At 52.1% G+C, this 21,522-nt stretch overlaps 1 protein-coding gene across 1 annotated transcript in view; it reads right to left on the bottom strand.

The window, feature by feature from the left end:
• Positions 1–2,057: 2,057 nt before the first annotated feature.
• The window catches only part of RFX8 (regulatory factor X8), a 50,704-nt gene continuing 31,239 nt past the window's right edge, over positions 2,058–21,522 (bottom strand). Inside the window, 9 exon segments of the mRNA XM_016207174.2 lie at positions 2,058–2,234; positions 6,262–6,578; positions 8,596–8,710; positions 11,827–11,921; positions 14,190–14,328; positions 16,413–16,471; positions 18,602–18,752; positions 20,029–20,095; positions 20,097–20,140. Of these exon segments, the coding sequence (XP_016062660.2) occupies positions 2,058–2,234; positions 6,262–6,578; positions 8,596–8,710; positions 11,827–11,921; positions 14,190–14,328; positions 16,413–16,471; positions 18,602–18,752; positions 20,029–20,095; positions 20,097–20,140 (1,164 nt within the window).

Raw genomic sequence — 21,522 nt, 5'->3', positions numbered from 1 at the left:
AAATACATCTTTGATACATAAATGAAACCCTATTGGAAGCTCTGGGACACATTTTCACAAGCCGAGCACGCTGTATGGCCGCCCCCAGATAAAGAACTGGAGTGCTGGAGGGTCTGAGGCCCATCTGCTCCTGTCACCCCAGCCTCATCTCCTCGCCTAATTTCCAACCCCACAGACAAAGAATTAAATTTTCTTTGATAAACAGGTTAGCTTTTTCAAGGACAGAATGCCCTCTGCTGGCTCTCAGGTAATCAGTTTACCCCAAAATATGCAACAAAATCTCACTGTTCCCACACTGATAAATCTTGCTGCCTTTGTTCCTTGCCTCAGTCCACCACCCGTCTGCTTGCCTGTGAGCAAACAAATGATGTGCAAAGTCAGGCAACAGTGAACCAAGGACACCTCTGAGTTATTCTTTGATAAATAACGACCCCTGGACAGCTTAAGAAATGAGATAATATATTAAATGTACAGGGGAAGGGCTCTAAAACATTACTTTTTAAACCATAAGGACAAATAATGAATCTAGCACAATATATAGCTCTTATGTTTTTTTTAAATTTCCGAGCATTTGGGGAAATTTAATCCACTTGTTTTGTAATATGAGATGAGTAAACATTCTCCCTTACTTCCATTTATACCAGGAATCATGCTAAGCATGAATTGTTCAATTTCTTTTAAATATTATAACCAGTTACATAAAAATGGATCTGGTTTAACAATGACCTGTCTTTAGTTTCAACATTTTTTTAGGATTTTGTTACAAAGAGGTAAAAAGTGATTCAAAGAAGGACATCCTCATGTGATGCCGAAGTTGCTGGATTCAAAGCTGTACCGCGCTCTCAGGCGGCCGAGGGGTGAGCCGAAGGGAGCTGGGGAGGCAGAGCGACCAGCGAAGGGGTCTAACGGCACCGTCGTTTTTTTCGTTCTTCACTCTCTGAGATCTTTCTACACATTCTGTTTTAGTTGGGGCACTACCAAGGGGAAGGACAACAATATTACCACTGGCCATTTTGCATTCCTCTGGAAATATATCTGTGGTGGGCAGTTAGACAGATGTGAGCAGAGCAAGGACGGGCCAGGCACAGAAGGTCACCAGGGAGGAAAGCCCCAGGTGCCTAGCAACAGGCAATTGTAGGGTGGGACCTCGCCTCCCCTAGCAGATGGCTGGTCATGCGGTTTGGACCCCCTGACCTTTCCTCCCTAGAGATAACATCCAGGCCTCACTTGTATTTCAGCTCCAGGCCCAGAAAAGCAGCAAAATCAGCCACAGCTGACCTCAGGCCCAGCTGCATTGGATAATGACCCTGCCCTGGGGCTGACCAATCAGTGGAGACCCTGACTCAAAGGACACACCTGGAAAACTGCCGAATATTCTGGAAAACTGCCGAATATTCTATTGCGATCCTCCCCTAGGACCTCCCCAAAGATCTCCACCCTCAAAACCCTTAGGACAGAGGACCCAGCGCTCTCCCTCCCAAGAGGACACCGGCACCTTTCACTTCCCCCTCCCCCCCAGGTGTGTTACCATTAGCTCCCTTACTCCTAGGCCCTTCCTTTGCCTCTATAACTTGTTTCCTAAGCCCATTTCTTCTACAAATTACTTTTTCTCCCTCTGTGGTTTTCTGAATAAATATTCTCTTACAGTTTGATCCTTGCCTCTGAATTCTTTCCTAGCCAGAACCCAAGTACCAAGGTTGCTGAGCCCAGGTCCGGTCTGACCCCACCCGTCTAACACCACTGCTATTCCCATGGCCCACAACATATCCATTTCTTTACTCCCAACACGATCTCTCAGATCTCTCTTCTGCTAAGTCCTCAAATAGAAATGCTTGGAAAACCCAAAAGAGAAGCAACAGAGGCCAAAATTATTCTCCAAATCAATTTATATATTTCATCAAAATCAACTCCTTGAAATACACATAAATATAAAATAGACAATGCTACATCTCTTATGTACATAAAATCTTTTTTCTTATCAATACAAAAGTTTTGAAATTTTGTATATTTTTAAGAATCAAAATCTGTTTATTCATGTCCTATTCAAATAAATAACTTTACTTATTAGCACTGCTTTCCCTGAAATGACTATTTTCAGAGCTTTGGGGTACATCTGATATGTGAATCACAAACTTCTGTCCATTTTTTAGGGTGACGAGGGCCTCTTGTCCCACAGGGAGGCTGAACTTGACGGTGCTTTCGGTGGCCTTGTCTTCCAACAATACCTTGACGAGCTGCAAGAGGGAAATGTTCAAAGCAAAAGATAAAACGTTACACTGCTTCCTGCTGCAGGACTCACCACTTGAATTTTCCTACCCGATCTTGGGAAGCTTGTGGATTTATTTCTGCTACAGGAGATCCTAATTTCTCAGGGGAACACAGGGTCTGGTGAGGACTTTCTGGAAGGAATCTTCACCCCCCGACTGGACAGGGCAGGACAGGCCGTGGGGAGTGGGAGCAGGTGGACCGACTCTTTAGGAAAAGGAACGGGGGCCTGCCTGCCAGTTTGTGAGACACTGATTGAACAACAACACTCTCCCGTCGCAGATGGGAGAGCGGGGCTCCGTTGTGAAAATCAAGAGGAAGCCCGTGAAATATCCATGGGCTTCGTGTGGCCCTGAGGGCTGGAGCGCACATCACTTTGGCTGCCTTCCAGGCGGACACCAATCCCACATTCTTGTTGGTTCTGGGCTGACATGATTGGGTGAAGATCTCACATAGACCCTCCCTCCACCATCCATCAATTATACCAGGAGGTAAGGACGGAAAGATCTGTGAAAACAATCATCGATTAAATTGACACACAGCTGCGTAGTGCTGGCTTTGAGAGGGTCGCAGATTCTGAAATGAACTGAGGTGCCAGCTCTCAGATAAGCCATCTGACTTGCCAGAGCAAGTCTTCCTGTCCTAACAAGGGTAAGACCCCATCTTCCCTTAGCCCGAGGGAAGACTGGCAAATCTTTGCACTTGATTACTTTAAAAAACCAATAGATATATATTTTCTTGGTCTGATTCCATTAATAAGCCCCCAACACGCTAATATGTTTTGACAAAGATGTGCGCAAGATGACCTGGAGCGCAAGCTCTCAAAAGCACGTTTCTCACCCTTTCTCTGTAAGTTCGATAATAACCATCGTCACCCAATGCAAAGATGTTTTTCTTTTCTCAAAAAAACCTGTCCTGACCTTTACCCTCTATCTGGAGTCCTTATTTTTTTATTCTTTTGCTGTGCTTTAATCCGTGAGCCACACGGCCTAAGTGAAAATTGTGTGCTCTATTTCTCAAAAGGCTATTCTTTACTTAGTATCAGTGTAATTTTTTACTGTACTTTAAAACCCCCTGGCGTCTTAGTATTTGAACGTTGCTAGAATGCAGGAGTGACAGCTGGCCATGGCAGTCAGTGCTGACCTCGGCTCTTCCCGCGGGTGCAGGACGGCGCTAATTGTCCCAAGAGGCGGCCGGCACAGATGCTGCTCGGCCGAGGAGCGCAATGGGCTCAGAGGGTGGATGATGGGCTGAGGGCGACACTGAACAGTGAATGACATTTAAATGAGCCTAACTTTTTGGCGTCCAATTCAGTCATTATGGCTAATTCAGCAGGCATTCACCAACCGAAGCAGGCTTAATTAACCTCTAATGTCTAGTACCTTGGCTTATCTGACATTCATCTGTTTGCAAAGCTTTAATATCCTCTCTGTTGTTTCCACCAATTAAATATACAGTCATGCGCCTCTTAACTACAGGGATGCGTTCTGAGAAATTTGTCATTGGGCAATTTCATCATTATTGAACCTCATAAAGTGCACTTACACAAACCTAGACGGTGCAGCCTTCCACACAGCTAGGTCTCGCGGGCTGGCCCAATGCTCCCAGGCCACGGGGCTGTACAGCGTGTTACTGTGAGATTAGCCCAGGCACGAGAGAAAATCTGCGACGAGAGGCGCTGTGTGAGGCCGCAGCCCGCGTAACAGGGCGCGCCGTCTTATAGCACACAAGTGTTGTAAGTGGAAAGGGTACACTCTGACGTAATGATAAAAACACAGTATGGTAAACACATAAACCAGTAACAATCACGTATGTTCACTGGCAAGGATCACGTACTGGGCGCGGTGGGTGCGCTGCGCTTTCCTACAGCTGGCGGCGCAGCGGTGTGCTCACACCATCCCCGCACCCAGCGAGGATGCGTGCGCTGTGCCAGGACGATACCGGGTGACGGAAATTTTCTGCTCCATTCTGATCTCATGGGACCACCGTGTACACACCCGTCAGGGTCTGCTCTCCACCCACTTCCAACTATGGCCGAAGAGGTGAAAGTTTATTCCCAGTTACCTTGGTGATTAAGGGGCATGTCAAATTGTCTAAGGTCCTAGCTCTTGCTCCAGCCAGTGAGCAGAGAGACCTAGACCTGCACTGTTGGAGCTGAAAGCCCAGCACAAATGCTTGTCTTGCTAGGGCTGCACGGAAGGTTTCAGAGTTACTCAGAGGAGCTTCCCACCGGCCAGCCCTTGCGGGCCCTGTTGCTAAGATGGGGCATATTCTCCTGGGGGTCAGGGGGCAGCGAGGGACATTCTCCTGGGCACAGCCCAGCTAACTAGTCCCTTCTTCTTTTTTCCCCACTTTATTTTTACTTTTTAAATTAAATTTATTGGGACGACAATGGTTAATATGAACATATAGGTTTCAGATGTGGGTTTCTATGTTACAAGATCTGTATATTGCTCTGTGTGCCCCGCAAAGTCATATCGTCTCCTGTCACCATATATTAACTAGGTAGTCCCTTCTTCAGATCTCACTGGGCCTCTCTCTGCCAAGAGCCCTGAAACACCAGCTGGTGAGTGGTGCCTTAACGGCCGCCAGCTGTTCCTCTTCCAAGGAGGACCAGTTCCTCCCACTCCCACCCCTTCTCCCATTGGGTCCCTGACTTGGGGGTCAGTATTTCACTCTTTCACGCCTCCTCAATCAAGTCTGCTTCACACACACTAACACTCCCAGAAGAGGTGAGTCTCTTATTTACAGACACATGTCTGAATCTACTGCACAAGGTCACTGAAGACAGCCGGATACGTGAATTAGCTATTGCAAAGTAAGACCAAATACAGACAGAGAATTAGTAAACCTGAGAGATGCATTTCCTTTGCTCCTGGTCATATTATTTTTGTCCAGCACAGTGTTCTTTTAGAGTTGTGCTCAATAACGGCATGTACAGGTTCTCTGCACTCTGGAGAACTTGGAAAGAGCATTTGCTCAGGAAGGAGAGGGCCCTGGAAGGTTCTGCTTATTTTGAGGACTATAAGGCTTGAACACTTTCAGGCTATGACGCATCCCATGGCCATGACCACTATTAACCCCAGTTAAGGGCAGTGCCCTGCCTTTAATGGTCTCCTACTAAGCACCTCTCATCTACTCAAAAGGGTAACTCATGGACCAGAAGAGATACTATGTAAACTGGCTAAACTTCCAAACATAGGCATAGAAGTTTTAAAATTGGTACCAAGACAATTGTCAAGACTTTGTAAACCAGCTGCTCCCCTCAGTCAGTGGAAGTATTCCAGCTGCTTCCTGCATCAGTCTGGCTCCCCGTTTTGGCATTCAATGCCCGATCTCTGACCCTGGCAACCTGCAGTCTCCTTTTCTCGGGCATGACTCCGCCTCCTAGTGCTGTGGGAGCAGACCAGGCAGGCCAGAGCTCCAACCTCTGTGTCACAGTTTGCTTACTGTATGACTGATCAAGTCACCTGCCTTCTCTGAGCCTGTTTCCTCATCCCTGACATGAAAATGATCAGAACAGACACTGTAGTATCGCATGGCTTCAAGATAATGTATGTAAAGGGTATTATGTTAGGTGTTGAATAAACAGCAGTCCTTAATTTTATACCTTTCAATATGTACCTAATTCCATCTTTTCAAAATCCTTTCTGTTCATTCTACCCAATGTTTCCTTTGTTGGTACCAGAGGCCTTTTCAGTGCAGCTCCCATGCGATTTCCTTCTCAGTCAGCCCGACCATGTCAGGGAAGCTCTGGGAAGGCAAGGCCCAGGCCATGCACATATTCCACACTTCAGTCATGCCAGGCTCACAATAATGCACCCCAAACTGAGCCAAGCAGAGATCAACAGGTAAGCTATTAAAATCACTCCTGGCAAAACCACCTAACGCAAAGATCACTCATTTGGACGATGGGTCTTTATGGGTTTCCTAACCACCTGGTGGTTCTTATTGCCCTTGAAAAACTGGCCAGGAGTTGGCACCTGGCATCTGTACCTTATTGCCCGTGGCAGTGTCCACCAGGAAGCCCAGGACCCTGAGGAGCACGCAGCTCACTCCCACGGGACACTGGCTCTGGCTCACGTGTTCCAGCATCGTCCGGGGGGGATCTGCGCTCGGGCTTTCACGTTCCTGAGAGGGTGAAGAATCTGGAGGTTGGCAAGGGGCCTGGTCTGGCTGGACAGGAGCCTGGTGCTCTGGAGGTATCCCCTTGAACTCTCCCCCGCCGTTTTCCTCCGCTTCCTCTTCTAGGCATGACTGCAGAATATGAGTAACGTATTCCAAAAGCAGCAGGTGAAACAGATGCCAGGACCCTACATTTAAATAACAACCAAAGTGAGTAACTCGGTAGACAAGTAGACAGATCACCGTGAAACTAACAACTTCTTGGGGCTTTTAACTCCTGTCCACTAGAGCCTCACTCCCATAGCTTGTCCTGGGGTCCTGGGCAGGACATCACCCCAGGAGGTGACTTCTGGACAGAAAGCACAGAGAGCTAACTAGCCCGAGCCATGGAAGGGAACTTAAAACCCAGCTGGTGTGAGATGGGGGAAAGCAAATCCTACAGAGAAATGGGTGCCACTCTCAGAACAGCAGAACGTGCCCTTCAGCCTCCTGTGGTTGGCACCAGGGGAAGCAGGGAGAGGGTGGCGGGAGGTGCAGGCAGGGCTCAGAGGGGTCCGGCTGCCATTGCCACCTGTGATGCTCGAAATGAGCCCTTTCCCTGCTGCGCTGTGTGGCTGCGTCTCCCGCTGGGGCCGTGGGTGAGGGAAGGTGCTGGTGCTCAGCAGCAGACGCTCTCCCATGTGGGCCTGCAAGGACTGTCACGAGGAGAGACAGGAGGGCTCGCTGCCTCAGCTGACTGCTCTAGATCCTAAGGCCTTTGGTCTTCCAAAAAAAAGAATAATTAATGTTCAGCTGAGAAGCAGAGGGGCAGATCTGGCCTAGTGCAATGCTTAAAAAATAATTTTTTAATTCAGGGAAAAGCACAAATCTTATACAGATATAAAATGAACCGTGTCAAAGATGTGTAACTCATGAATGAATGAGGGAACTGGTAAGTTGTTGCAAACAGTTCAAAGAAGAATTCAAAGTACCAAACGTATATAGACAGCAGAGAACGCTGGCATCAAATTACAAACAGGTGCGAGGGGGTGGTAATCAGCTGCATCCGCTGGCACCAGCTTGCGTCTCTGGGGGGACATCAGTTTGACACAAGGCTCAGAGCTGTAAGACAGCTCTGAGGCCGACAGGCGGAGACGCTCAGAGGGGGCTGAGCCTTTTTGCCCGTTTCAAAGCCCGTTACTGCATGTGGCTCCTTGCTGGCCCTGTGGTGACAGCCGCGGGCTGGGGGAAGGCATGGCCTGGTCTGGAACGAGCCTGACCTAGAACCCCTGGCGTTTAGCCTCGGGAGTCAGGGTCCACGCGATGAGGAAGACGCCGGCATTAACACCGTCACTTCCTGGGGCAGCAGCAAGAGCGGCCGCAGGAGTCTGTTCCCGCGTTAGCCCGGAAGAGCTCTGGCGCACAGCAGCCATTTGGACCCACGGAAGGGGAGGTCTCACGACAGCTGTCTCCGTAAGCCGCCACCCTTGAAAGAGCTGCAGAGTGTTTGCGAAGGTGACCCAGAGCAGGGTTTGTCTCGTCCGCCCCGCCCCCCTGCCCACTGGGGGCGTCGGGCCGCCCTCGGAGCAGGGCTCCTCGCCCTGGCTGGTGGGCGAGCTCACTGTGGCAAAGGCTTGGCCTGTCCTCCACTGCTCCACGCCCGGGGCCCAGGAAGGTGCCTGGGCTTTTCGGGGACACAGTCAGTGCCTGTCGCGATGACTCATCCTTTCCGTGGGGCTGGAGGGCTCTGGTGAACTGCCCTTCCCTCAACTCTGTTCTGCCGCGTCTGCGCCACGGAGGTGACAGGCGCGACCTTCGACAAAGAAAGGCCGTCTGTGCCACCAGGAAGCTCGCAGGATGGATACTGCTTCACTCTCTCCGCCATCTGCACGCACGGGTGACTGTCCCGTTACTCCTGAAAGTCATATATGGGTGCCCCCGAGAGCTCATTTTTTTCTCCGTGTGACTTGTCTCACTTGGTGCTTTTCTCAAAATGTCCCAAAGCACAAATTCAAAGACAAGGGGATGCTTCCGGCACCCAGCGGTGAGGAGCGGGAAGCGAGTGCAGTTGGACGGTGTGGTGGCCGCTCCCGTTGCCACTTTGGAAAGCGGCTCCAGTTTTGTGCCTACGTTGCACTTTCCGTAGAAAGGCTGCAGGAGGCTGGCTGGGCCCCCCAGCCCTGTGAGGGGTTCCTGCGGGCAGAGTGCGGGGTCGGTCGCACTCACCGAAGCTGTCTCTGTGGCGCAGGGTCATGGCCCTGCTCACGGCCGTGAGGGCGAAGTTCCAGTTCAGCTGGAAGCCGGCAGCCAGCCGCACGAACTCCTCTCTGCTTCTGCTCGGCTGTTGCATTTTTGTGAGAAAAAAAAAAATCTGGGTTTTATGACAAAATGAGGAGCAGGTTTTCAAATGCACACACCAGTCAGGCCTTTCAAGAGTCAGGCGAGAAGAGGAAGCGGGAAGGAGGGGAGCACAGGGCAGGGACCCCAGCCCCTCTCCTCTAGGCCGCCTCCAGGGCAGCACCTGAGAAGCCGGCCTCCTTCCCTTCTCTTTCTCTCTGAGAAGGAAGCCGAGGGCACAGTGCGCCCCTGCGTGTGAAGCGCTCCTCCGCGACCTCCTTGGCCGGAGGCCCTGCCCTAGGCCTCGGCCGCCTCACGGCCACAGCCAGCCCTGTCTCCACGCCACCGGCCTGCTGTTCCCCTGGCTCCTTGAGCCGACCGGACTTAGGTGGCTTTGGTGTCCAGCACAAAGGGCCTCCGCCGGCCTGACGCCAACCGGGCGCCTGGGCTCCGGGGGAGCGGCCTGACCGTCCAGGGCAGCCCGGGGGCAGCAGGGCCTCCCTCTCGGCCCCGCGACTCCGCAGCCAGGGGAAGAGCCCTTTTCCTTTTTTTAAAACAACACCCAAGTTTTAGAACACGGTCACTTGTGAAGTGTGACAAAGAAATACTTCAGGGACAGCCTCACCGAAGTCCAGCTGGCCGCTGCGGTGAAGGGGGTGGGTGGGTGCTCGACCTCTGCCAAGCCTGACACTGGAACAGGGGTGCAGGACCCCTGCCCATGAAAAGGAGCGGTGCTGCCTCTGGAAGCACAGGGCTGGCCGCCGCACCGCGTCACTTATCTGAGGACTGGAGGGTCTACTTGTGTGTCTGGCAGAGCCGAGGCCATCTGACAGCCTGAGTGGAACCAGCCCGGCGCCAGCGAGAGGCTTCTACAGACAGACAAAGAAACTCCATGGAGAGTGAGAGTAGCCTTGGGCCACTCTGTGAATGAATTACAAGCAATGGAGTCACATTAATTTCACAGGCACATGTTGGGATGAGTGGCCCCGAAGCCCCCCTAAGTCTCATCATATGCGTGTGGACCACCCACTGGCTCAGCCCGTCTCCGAAGGAGAGATGGAGCGGCTGGCTGAGCATGGGGACATGTCCCTTCTCATCTTCCCTCCTCTTGCCTTCTGGCCCCACTGAACCCCCCCCCCCCCCCCCCCCCCCCCACGTACTGAAGGCTTGTCCTGAGCTCTGGGCGCCTTGAACTTCCTCAGCAGTAGCAGCCTCCCCACCACTCTGACCACGTGGGCCGGTGCTTCTGATCACCCCAAACGGAGCTCCTGGAGGGAACCGTGGTGGTCAACAAGCCCAGGACACCCTCCAGAAACCCGGAGAAGTAGCTCCGGGTGGCTGGCGCTCTCCGCACGAATGTTTGACATGAAGCACAAACACCAAGCCTTCCTCCGCTCACCACCGGTGTGGCTCTCCCGGCTCCTACACCTAGAAATTCCCGTGGGCCCGACTGCGTGGGACCCGGGAGAGTGGGACACAGTGCACGGCCGGGCACTTCCCCTGCTGGCTGCTGCCAGGTGCCAACTCTGAGCCATGAGCCACCTCTGACAAGCCCAAGGTTTTACATCTCAACTGTCTGAATATTTTATTGACAGTAGCCTGTGGTGTTTTTTTGTTGTTTTTTTTTATCAGCCAACCTGTTTTACAAAAACAAGCCCTTCAAAGGCATGCAGTGAGGAGACACCATTTTTCTAACATGCCCCTTGGTAAAGGCTGAATATATGACGATGGAGGCTCGGGAGGCACGTGGCGTTACACGGTTTAAATGGAGCTCGGCCTGTTGGCTGCTTCCAGGGAGGGCTGCTCTGGAGGGTCTCGGGCTCAGCATGGTGAAAGGTAGCGGCTGAGTGAGGAGCGAAGCTACGCTCGGGGACAGCCTATCCAGTGACGAGCAGGCACATCGCCTCGGTGCCAGAGAACCTTTGCCAATTCCGCACCGGGCAAGGGCACCATTCAGACCTGCGGTGACGATCTTCCTGAAGCAAAGCCTGGGCACAGGCTCCTTCCTGCGGAGCTCTCTGGTCCGTCTCGATGAGGTTTGCGACCCCACGGGCCCCCCCCAGTCTTTGGGAATGAGCCCGGTTATTACCTCAGCCCTTTCTCTTCCCCTGGGAGGACAGAGATGCGGACAAGGCCAGGTGGGGAGTGAAGGGGAGAGAGAGAAGTGTGACCGAGGCCTGAAGGAGAAACCTCCCAAGTCCCGTTCCCAGCGCCACCTCCAAGCATCTGCTCTGCTCCAGATGCCCTCTTCTGACCCTCACAGTCCCCCATGCTCCACATGCCCACTCTGCCCGGGGCTTTCTTTCTCGGAAGCATCCTTTTATGTTATTTTCATCTTATCTACCCTTCCCGTCCCATTTAACCCCCCCCCCCCCCCCGGGCCCTTCAGAACTGCCTCCCTGCATGGGCAATGCCCCAGGCGGGTGGCCTGGGCTGCCTGGCTCTGGTCTACATTTCCATGCACAGCCTCAGCTCCCCCCGCGCCCCCATGGGCCCACTGGGCGGAGGGCGCTGTGGTTTTCTCTGATGGCATTGTCAGCTCAGGAAGTGTGACTGCTGAGGCAGATGGTGCTGACAACTGAGCCGAAGGGCCCTGTTGAAACAGCTCCCGAAGGAGCAAAAGATTGCTAGCCTTTCAGAAGGACCAAATCCACCCACGTTCAACACCAATTCATCTTTGATTTTGCAAAATCGAGCCTGATGTTTTACTGGGATGTTTCTGCAAAATACACAAACGAGTACTGTTCTCCCAGACAGAGGAAACCGCTGCCCCTCCGTCGCTCTCCATGGTGCACACGCTCACCCATGGTCCCCACGCACACGCTCACTTACCCTCACCCGCATATACAGGCTCACTGCACACACACACCTGAGCTCACATGCTCACCACGCACACGTGTGCCCCCCTGCACACACACCTGCCTGATGTGCCAGCCTCTGACTCCCACTTGCTACGGGAGTGAGACACTTCCCTGCCCTTAACACCCACACCAGCCTTGGCACATTTCTGGCCAGAGAATAATCTTTCTCATTCCACCAGGTCAAGGGCACTTGGTGCTGTTGTGTAGCTAGAATGACCAACACCTACTTCTTCCCTTTAAAAAAAATATGGTTTTGTACCTGGAAGACAAATGTTTGGAGATTTGAAGACAGACAATTCAGGAATACGTGGAGGTCTGTCGATGTCCCCAGCAAAGAAATTAAACTGCTTAAACCTATGAAGAAACAAAACAAACAAAAAGATTGCTAGCCTTTTGGAGGCAGCCACAGTCTGTGAAGCGGCCCCAGGAGCCGGAGCTGTCGTATGCCTCCCTTTTCCACTCCCTGTTGCAGCCAATAAAGGCCATTAGTACTGTTGTTAAAAAAAAGTTTCCCAGCAATGCAACCGAATTTTGCTGTAGGCATTTGTGTACCAGGTAACCAGGGACACCATCTGCGCAATAGTTCAAAAGCACTCCCAGAGGCTGCGCTCTCAGTCTGAACACACAGCTTGCATTCTAAGTCCAGATTTGTCACCTCTGTGGCCACACAGCTCAGAGTTGCATGGTCTTGCCTCCTAGGAACCACCTCTGCCACTTGTTGAATTGGAAAGAGATATTTCGAAATAATAACTACACCTTGTAATTAATTACACAGACCTGGCTTCAGATGAGCTCATCGCATGACAGACATGCCCTCGCCTATCCTTGTCATTTTCATTGAAGGAGCAGTTTATTCAGTGCCTTCTGGGGTCATAGACGCGGTATAGACGGGGGGTGGAGGCTGAGCATGTGTGACATGGGGACCTGAGCCCCCCGCCTGCATGGGCAGCACTGGAACAAATGAGCCAGCCTGTGGCCTTCCACCTTCGGGTGCCGCAGGGTCCCAGGAGAGTTTAGAAAACCCAGTCGGCCTCCTTGGCCCCGGCCGAGGTTCTGTCATTGTTCACCTGACAGATCTCCCGGGAACACCCTTCACGTTTGCCTGCCATGTGTCAGCAGTGGCTACCAGCATGCCAGGCTCCCTGCCGGCTCTGTGTCCTCTTGGAAGGACACCCAAGGATGCCAACAGGCACACAGGAGCCCCGGGCAGGCTGGTGGGCATGCTGGCAGAAACCTAGGAGAGAGGCCTCATGCCCTCCCTGAGGGCAAGAACAGGGTTTGGGCAACCACCTGGTATTTCTGGGGAAGCCAGTAGCCCAGGAGGGTGTCCTTTGGGTTCCTACTAATAGGCATTGCTCTCCATAGCTTTGAAACCTGCTCGCTTAGGTGCTCACCTTTTCGTTGCTGGTTTGGTCCACAGGGTAATATCTAGGGGAGGAGCTGGGATTTGGGATAGTGACAGAAGCAGGGGAGATAATCGAGGGACAGGAGGTGGGGTGGGAAGGGAACAGGTGAGCAGAAGCTGCTTACCAACAAGAATGGACCTATTTCAGTATTTCAATAACTGGTACAATCGACCAAAGTCAGCCTTATTTCAAGATCAAAGAAAGACAACAGGGTAATTTGTGGTGCTTGCATGCTTTGCTGAACCCCTGTGTCTATCAGCTCATGAAATACTGAAATGCTCCCATGAACCAGCACTGTGTTGGGTGGACAAAGATGCGTAAGATGCAGCTGACACTTGAAGGAGCCCACAGGTACTGGGGAGGCAGTTTAGGCGCAGCTGAGTGTCCCAGGGCAAGGCTCAGCACACAGGAAGAAGCTGCTAGACCTTCCGGGGGCATTCTGGCAGGCATATCTGGAAAGGGCAGAAATGGGAGCATAGTCCCCATGTCCCCCTCTCAGCAACCCTCAGACAGAGGCCTAGAGGTTGGTCTGGAGTCTGGGGAAGGGGCGTCAACATTCTGCAGCTCTCTCCTGAAACAGCTCTCAGGTTGTCCTGTGCCCCCCCCCCCCCCCCCCCGCCCTGCCCCAGGGATGCAACAACACTGTCAGCCAGCTTGTGGAGCTCTTTGTGGAAGAGATATTTTTTTGGTTTTGAAAAATAATGACAATTATCAGGTAGTAAAGGGCAAGAATATCCACATGCTTCATATCACTTGTTTGGAAAGTAGTGAAATACAGTAGAAGTACAATGGTTTGCACTGTTAAAAAGAATTCTTGCTGATGCTAAGAGCAGTGCCAGCGGAATCTGCTGAGCAGAGAGCTGACTCAATCCAACTCAGACAGGAGAGAAGTGACACTGTGGACTCCGCAAGTACAAGATTGGTGCAGCCCTTTCCCCCCAAAAAGAGGCCCCAGGCTGATTTCCAGAAACAATCCTTATCAAGCAGCACCACTCATCTGCTCATTTATTCACTCAACAAACATGTGTTAGCACTGACTGCTGGGTGGACACTTGGGGACACTCTGGAGCATTTCTCACCCCCTGCAAGAGCAGATAAATCACAATATCAATGAGTACATTGTGTTCTACCTCTACTAAGAAATTCCTAAATTAGTGTAGGCTATGCCAGCCCCAAATATATGCCACACACTCCAAAAAAGAGGAAGGAAGGTTACATTTCATCTCTGCGCTTTCTGGGCCGTCCATGTTGCTCGGGGTGCCTGGCTGGGCTTTCTTAGGAACCTTCACGATGGCCAGCAGGTCTGACTTCAGAGTGTTGACTCTCCTGTTATTTTCCAAAACCATTCTCATAGTCTAAGTATAAGGGGGAAGCATAAAACTTCATTAAATCTTGTCATTTTACTTTGGCTTAACCCCCTCTCCAAATTAGCAAGATGTTTTTGTTGTTGAGAAGAAAGAAAAGTGGATTAGGGTATTACCCATTAAAATAGAATCCTCAGGGACAACTAAAACGTGCGATTTTCACACATTCTAGAGCTGCCTTCCTGAAAAGCAGCACTTAGAATGCTTCTGCTCCTAGGCAGGTGAGCTTAAGGCTCTCAGAGCCCTGCAGCTCTTCCTCTGCCTGGACTGCACCCACTCCACTCACTCCACTCCACTGCACCCACTCCACTCACTCCACTCCACTGCACTGCACCCACTGCACCCACTCCACTCACTCCACTCCACTGCACCCACTCCACTCACTCCACTCCACTGCACTGCACCCACTGCACCCACTCCACTCACTCCACTGCACTGCACCCACTCCACTCACTCCACTCACTCCACTGCACCCACTCCACTCACTCCACTCACTCCACTCCACTGCACCCACTCCACTCACTCCACTCACTCCACTCCACTGCACTGCACCCACTGCACCCACTCCACTCACTCCACTCCACTCCACTCACTCCACTCCACTGCACTGCACCCACTGCACCCACTCCACTCACTCCACTCCACTGCACCCACTCCACTCACTCCACTGCACTGCACCCACTGCACCCACTCCACTCACTCCACTGCACTGCACCCACTCCACTCACTCCACTCCACTCCACTCACTCCACTCCACTGCACTGCACCCACTGCACTCACTCCACTCACTCCACTCCACTGCACCCACTCCACTAACTCCACTGCACTGCACCCACTGCACCCACTCCACTCACTCCACTGCACTGCACCCACTGCACCCACTCCACTCACTCCACTGCACTGCACCCACTGCACCCACTCCACTCACTCCACTGTACTGCACCCACTCCACTCACTCCACTCCACTGCACCCACTCCACTCACTCCACTCACTCCACTGCACCCACTCCACTCACTCCACTCCACTCCACTGCACTCACTCCTCTCACTCCACTCGACTCCACTCCATTGCACTGCACTCACTCCACGAGCCTAATTGCTCTCCTGGGGAAAACAGTGAGGGAGGGTCTGGGAGGAGAGTGCGGCTCTAAAGAAGCCACAGTGCTGACCAATTGGGGGTGGCTGCTGGGCTTCAGAAGCTGTCTCTGTCCTCTCCTCTCGGGAGGTTTGGACAGTGAATATAGCCCCTGGGAGCTGATATTATCAGTTGTCCACTGGGGACAACCCAGTCCCCTACATTTCCAGGGTCTGTAGGTTGTCCTCACACCCCTGGAGCCACCTCCGTTTTGCAAAGGATAAAGCAAGGGCGCCTGTGGCATTCAGTAAATTTCCCCAAGTGATAGAAAGTATGAAGATGGATCCGAGCTGGCCACCTGAGCTGGGCTGGGCTGCCGCAGGGCCATCAGCAGCTGATCCAGTCAGGAATGGAGACAGTTAAATGGGAGGCTCAGCTGAGCCCCTCTGAGCTTGGACGGGTTTGGAACAGGGTGACAGTCCCTGACTCTGTCCTGATCGGACGCCCACGGGATTTCCGAGCAGATTCCTGAGTGGCCCACCTCCAGCATCTAACGCCTCCTCCTCTGCCTTCCTCTAACACTGAGTAACATAATCACCCCAGGGGAGGCACCCAGCAGCAGGGACAGAGCGCCCACGGGCCATGGGCAATGGGAGGGGCCCTGTCTGTTCTAGGCTCTGCTACCGTGCCCTGTCACTTCTGACCCTGGCTGCCCTGGCTGCCCCGTGGGGTCTGCCTCTGACACTTTAGAACGGTGGCCGCTCACCCTGCTTTCTGTCCTGAGCGAGAGCTGGTGAAGGGCCCCCTGAGGAGGGAGGCGAGGGTGGGCTCTGGCTGCATGTCGGGCCCAGCGGGCAGCCCAGCCAGGGGCCAGGAGGTCCTCCCGGCTGCCCTCTGGGTGGAGGCAGCAGCCTCCCTGCTCTGAGGACAGACTTGCAGCTTTCAGTTTTCACTTCAGAACACTGCTCTGTTTCCTCCTGTCTGGTCGGCAGAAACCTACCTTTGCCATGTTGGAAAGGTATGTCTTTCTTCTTAGTCTTTTCACAAACACAGTAACTTCTGTTAAGAACAATAAATACATGGCCGTTACTGATACCACAGCGCCGCGTCCTTCTGTGGGGTCGCGGGGAGAACAAGACGCGTGCCTCGGCCGCCTTCACACAGGGAGGCCTCCACGCTCCTGGTCTTCCCCCTGCCCACTGGCTCTTTCCCAGGTGCCTAGGAGATTTCGGCAGGGGAATTTGACTAAAGTACTTCACAACCATCCCAGAAAAATTATGTAATCCCAGCATCTGCCATGCCTGCTTAAAGAGTTGGGATTTTTGCCTGGACACCGAGGCCCCGAACTTTCTCATTTCTACGGGGACTGCCTCAGAAAATGACCACAGGAAAATAAAGGGTGAAAAGAGAAAACAGAGAGGAAGGTGCTCTCGTCTTGAATGTATTAATTTTGTCATGTGACAAAGATTTCTATGGGACACTTGTAGTGTCTGCCCCACAGATGTTTGCTGGCTGTTTGCTGAATTGTTGGACGAAAGGAGGGCAGCTTCCACCCTCAAGGGGTTCACCCTCTGAGGATGGGCCACCAGATGTGCAAACGACTTGCCAGCTGCAGGTAAGTGTGTGTGTCTGTCAGTCCCCCACCCCCGCCCTGTGTAGGCTGGGAGGAAGGGGAAAGGCAAAGGGGAGGGGCCGGCCTGTCTGGAAGATGGTGTCAGAGAGAATTGACTGAGAAGGTGACATTCAATCTGGGCTTGAACGTGTAAGTTAAGAGTTAGCCGGGCAACGGGCAGGGAAAGCAGCAGGAAAGGCCTCTTTGGGGACAACCAGCCTTGTGCTGCAGAGGGCCACCAGTAGGAGCCCCTTGGGGAATGGGGCTGGAGGCCAGGGGTGAACGACTTTGCACAATGAATGAAGAAGAGCCGGCCCTTCAGGGGGTGGGTTTATGGAAGGTTTTAATTGATCAAATCACTGTTTTAAAATGATCACTGGGTCTGGAGGGGCATGTGACTGAGGTTGGGGGCAGGATGGTCAACAAACTAGGAAGCTACAGAAGCAAGCCAGAGGAGGGACAGAAACCGAGGGGAGTCGGGGCAGGTGGTAACGTCACCCCAGGGAGCTGGAGCGGCTTCTTCCTCTCTCACAGTGGGACCTCACTTTCTCTCTGCGGTGCCCCCACCCTGCTGCCTTCTTGGCTGGCAACCACATGCACCCATGGGCCCAGCCTGGCCAGGTGAAAATTTTCAAGTGGGTCAAACTGGGATCAAGATTCCCAAGGTGTCATGCTACAGGGGTGGTGGGTGAAAATTAGACATGGCCCCTTATTCTGTGGGCCCTCTGAGAAGCCAGCAAAGCTGTGCAAAGAGGAAGGAGGTAACTGGGGAGGGCCCGGTGATAGGAGTGGCCCTGAGCTGGCCCAAGAAAAAGAGGCCTGGGTGGGGTCTGCTGGAGGGTGCCCCTCTAGGCAATGAGGGGGAAAGCTTCACAAAGGCAGGAGGAGGAAATGGCTGTTTCCAGGAGCACAGGCTTGGCATCCACACTGCAGGTTGGAAGCCCTGGTTGGCCTTAAATGGACAGGTGGCCTGGTGAAAGTTGTTTCAGGGACCATAGCCGGGCAGCCAGACAGAAAGAAAAGTATTCTAGAAAGTCAGGAGGGAGAAGGCACTGAGAAGCTGCCAGCACCCTGGTGGCCCCACAGGTATGAGAAAGGGAAGGATGTGGGAGGACTTTCGAAGGAGAAATCTGTTCTTTGAAGGCTTTCTGGGAGGTCATAGAGCACAGAGAGGAGGAAGGATATTGGTGCCTGAGCCCTGGTCAGCCCTGCTTGAGGGGCAAGGAGTGAGGACTGCGGGCTGCCGGGGGAGCTGGTGGAAGAGGAGTGGTGTGCAGGGGGCGGCCTGGCTGCACCAGCCGGCTCTCCCTACCTTAACGGCAGTCAGGCTTCTTTTCTACATCTCCACCCCTTGACCTGCCCAGATTCCTTGTTATTATTCATTAGGGGAACGGGTAAAGGCTGGGGTGGACCTGCACAGGAATGCACCGTGGGCACTGGAAAGCAAGCCCAAGGTTTGAGCAGGGTTGCATCCTGCTTGAGGGAGAAGAGCATTACACAGCCAGGAGTCCTGCTCCGTCTCAAAGTCAGGCTCTGAATCTACCCCCGGAGCTTATTTATTCCCCACGGAAGCCTACCTTTGAGTTTGGAGATCTGTAAGGGGGCTGGAAAACCTTCCAAGGCATTCAGTAGCCACAGCTTAAACATCTTACTGAATAACCGGACAGCTTTCAGGTACTGAATAGAAACATCTTCCAGAAAATCATTAAGGAGGACATCCTCAATTCCCTAAGAGAAGTGTGGAGAGGGAGTGACTGCCAGCCAGTGCCGGGGTCCACTGGTTACCAGCAGCCAAAGGTCACATGTGCCACAAGCTCAGAGAGAAGGTCCCACCTGGTCCAAGAGGGCAGCCACCATGCAGCCCCTGAAACAGCCCACTGTGCAGGAAAAGACTCTGAATTTTTTCAAAGAGCTTAAAATATTGATAACTGATCCAAAAATTAAAAAAACTCTATACTGGCCAACACTAGGTGGGTTAAAGCAAAATATTTTAATGGCTGAACCCAGGGGCTGGTTTTCATCCTTTGTGTTAAAAACTTAGAAGCACAAGATTGTTTCCTAAAAAAATAGAATAAAAAGTGGCCTTGGCCCAATGGCTCAGTTGGCTGGAGCATCAGCCAGTAGACCAAAATGTGGTGGGTTCGATTTCCAGTCAGGGCACATACCCAGGTTGTGAGTTCGATCCCTTCCTCTCGCTCTAAAAATCAATAAAAACATATCCTCTGGTGAAGATTAAAAAATAAGTTCATAACCAGCTTAAAAAAACAACAGATTTTCACCACAGAAACTGTAGAGAAAATATAACTGACCCCCGAACTATAATAATCACTCTAGAGATAGTTTAAAAACAAAGAAACAAACCCCTTGGCAGTTATGCATATTTCAAAGCAATTATTCCAATTACTCATTTTTAAAAATTTATCTTCATTGTTGAAAATATTACAGATGTCCCCCTTTTTTCCCCCATTGACCCCTTCTGCCCCACCCCCACCCCCCGCCCCAGGCCTTCCCCACACTTATTGTCTGTGTCCATGGGTTATGCATATAAACATATAAGTTCTTAGGTTAATCTTTACCCACCCACCCACCCCGCCTGCCCTCTGAGATCCCTCAGTCTGTTCCATGCCTCTATGTCTCTGGATCTGTTTTGTCCATGAGTTTATTTTGTTCTTTAGATTTTTAATTACTCATTTTAAAAGTCTTCTTTTGCTGAAATTCCCAGAGAAAGAACTTTGGCTCAGTTTGGGGTTCCCTGGTCACTGAAGCCATAGGCTACCATGTGTATTAGCTTTTCTTTACATGAGGTAGTACAGACTCTCACTGGTTCAAAACAAAAGCTGAGTGTCAGGAAAGGACCACAGCTTGTGACCCATCAGCCCCACTGGTCACCCCTCAGAGGCCTGACGTCATGGAGCTGCAGGGAGGAAGGGCTGTGGTCCTAACCCTGCATCTGGACCAACTTCTGGGAAGGGTCAAACCGGCAACTAAAGGAACATCTTCTTACCTTGTACATCTGGACATCATAGCATTTAAAAAGCTGGCACACTTCAGGCAATGACATGAACACAACTGTCTTGCGGCAGAGATTTCCAGAAGGAAGTAAGCAAGTCCTCCACCTGAAGTAAGGAACCGGACAGATCTCTGAAAACTCACTTTGTGCCTGGTGAGACTAATCCCCCATAGATACCTAACCAGCCCCAAGTGATAGTGGGGTGAATTTCATTCCAATTAATGGAAAGCCTGGCCCTTCAGCTCTTCTAGCTGGATGGAACCTATTTTCATGTGGAAGTTTTCTGGAAGGAAAGATGTTTTAACCACAAGGGGGCCCCTGTTGATTATAATAGGGTGAGAGGATGGCCAGAGGGCACAGACCAGAGTTTAGGAGAAATGTTCATGGACTGTCCAACCTTCAGTTATTTCTCAGCTCTGAAAGGCGGTAACAGCGTGCAAGCAAAGAGGCCACCTCCTTGACAATGACTCAGAATTCGCCTAAGGACTGTGTAAGCCAGAGGGGCCTGGGCTCACTCTGTGCAGGAGCCTCCCGTAAGGCTGACAAGAGCAGCTTTTGTTGAGGAACAAAGTGGCAGCTTCTTTCCTTTCCTTTATTTTCCCCCATTTGACTTTTCAGAGCCCACGATTGACCAGGTGGCCAGTCTGAGTTGCCAGTTAATAAAGTCTCTTGACTATTGGGGGTTTCTGCAGGCTCAAGTACTCTGAGGCATCGCAACCCTGACAGGGACCCGCCCCTGCAGCTGTCCCGGAAGTTAGGGCCGACTCCTGAGCGACCTGAAGCTGAGCCATTGCTAGGGGCATGAATTCCAGAGGAGGCATCTCCAAGGAGCCTCACAGACAGTCAACAAAAAATAGAGGGTGGGAGGGGCGGGGAATATTAATCCTTTGCCTCTCAGGTTGGTAAGTTGGAAGCACGGCCTTTGGGGTTGGTGGGTTTGAGTGAGGCAGCAGCCACAGGCTCATCTCTGCTAATCCCTCACCACCATGTCCAAAGTCACCAGATCCTGCTGCATCTGCTTCAGAAGCATTTCTCTGTGATGTCATTGTCACTGCTCCAGACCTGAGGGCCCTCCTGAGGCACTTCTGACCCTGCCCAGAACAGAACCCTCTCTGTTCCAATAGGGCGATCTGGTCGCTGCCCCAGCCTGTCTTCCCAATAACTCAGACCTCTCCCCAGGGCAGGCGAGGCCCTTTCTAGCACCAGCCCACTTTCCTGCCTCCCCTCTGGCTTCTCTCCTTCAGAGATAATAAAATCTAGTCTGAGGACCCTTTTGTCATGTGCCTGTGAGCACCCTGGTGCACGCTGGGCCCACACCCCCTGTTCTACCTGACATCCCTTTCCCACCCCACTTAGTCTGGTGAACCTCTGCTTTCCCATTAGAGCCCAGCTACAGGGCCTCCCCTGGGAGCACTCTCTCGCCATATCTGCTGCTCCACCTCTGGGCACCCAGGATTGTTCAATCATACTGCTACTCTAGAACTTTCC

The sequence above is a fragment of the Miniopterus natalensis genome, chromosome 13 (genome assembly GCF_054644295.1).
Source record: "Miniopterus natalensis isolate mMinNat1 chromosome 13, mMinNat1.hap1, whole genome shotgun sequence".
NCBI classification, from domain to species: domain Eukaryota; kingdom Metazoa; phylum Chordata; class Mammalia; order Chiroptera; family Miniopteridae; genus Miniopterus; species Miniopterus natalensis.
Note: the sequence above shows the minus strand (reverse complement) of the source record. Positions and strands in the feature narration are given on the sequence as shown.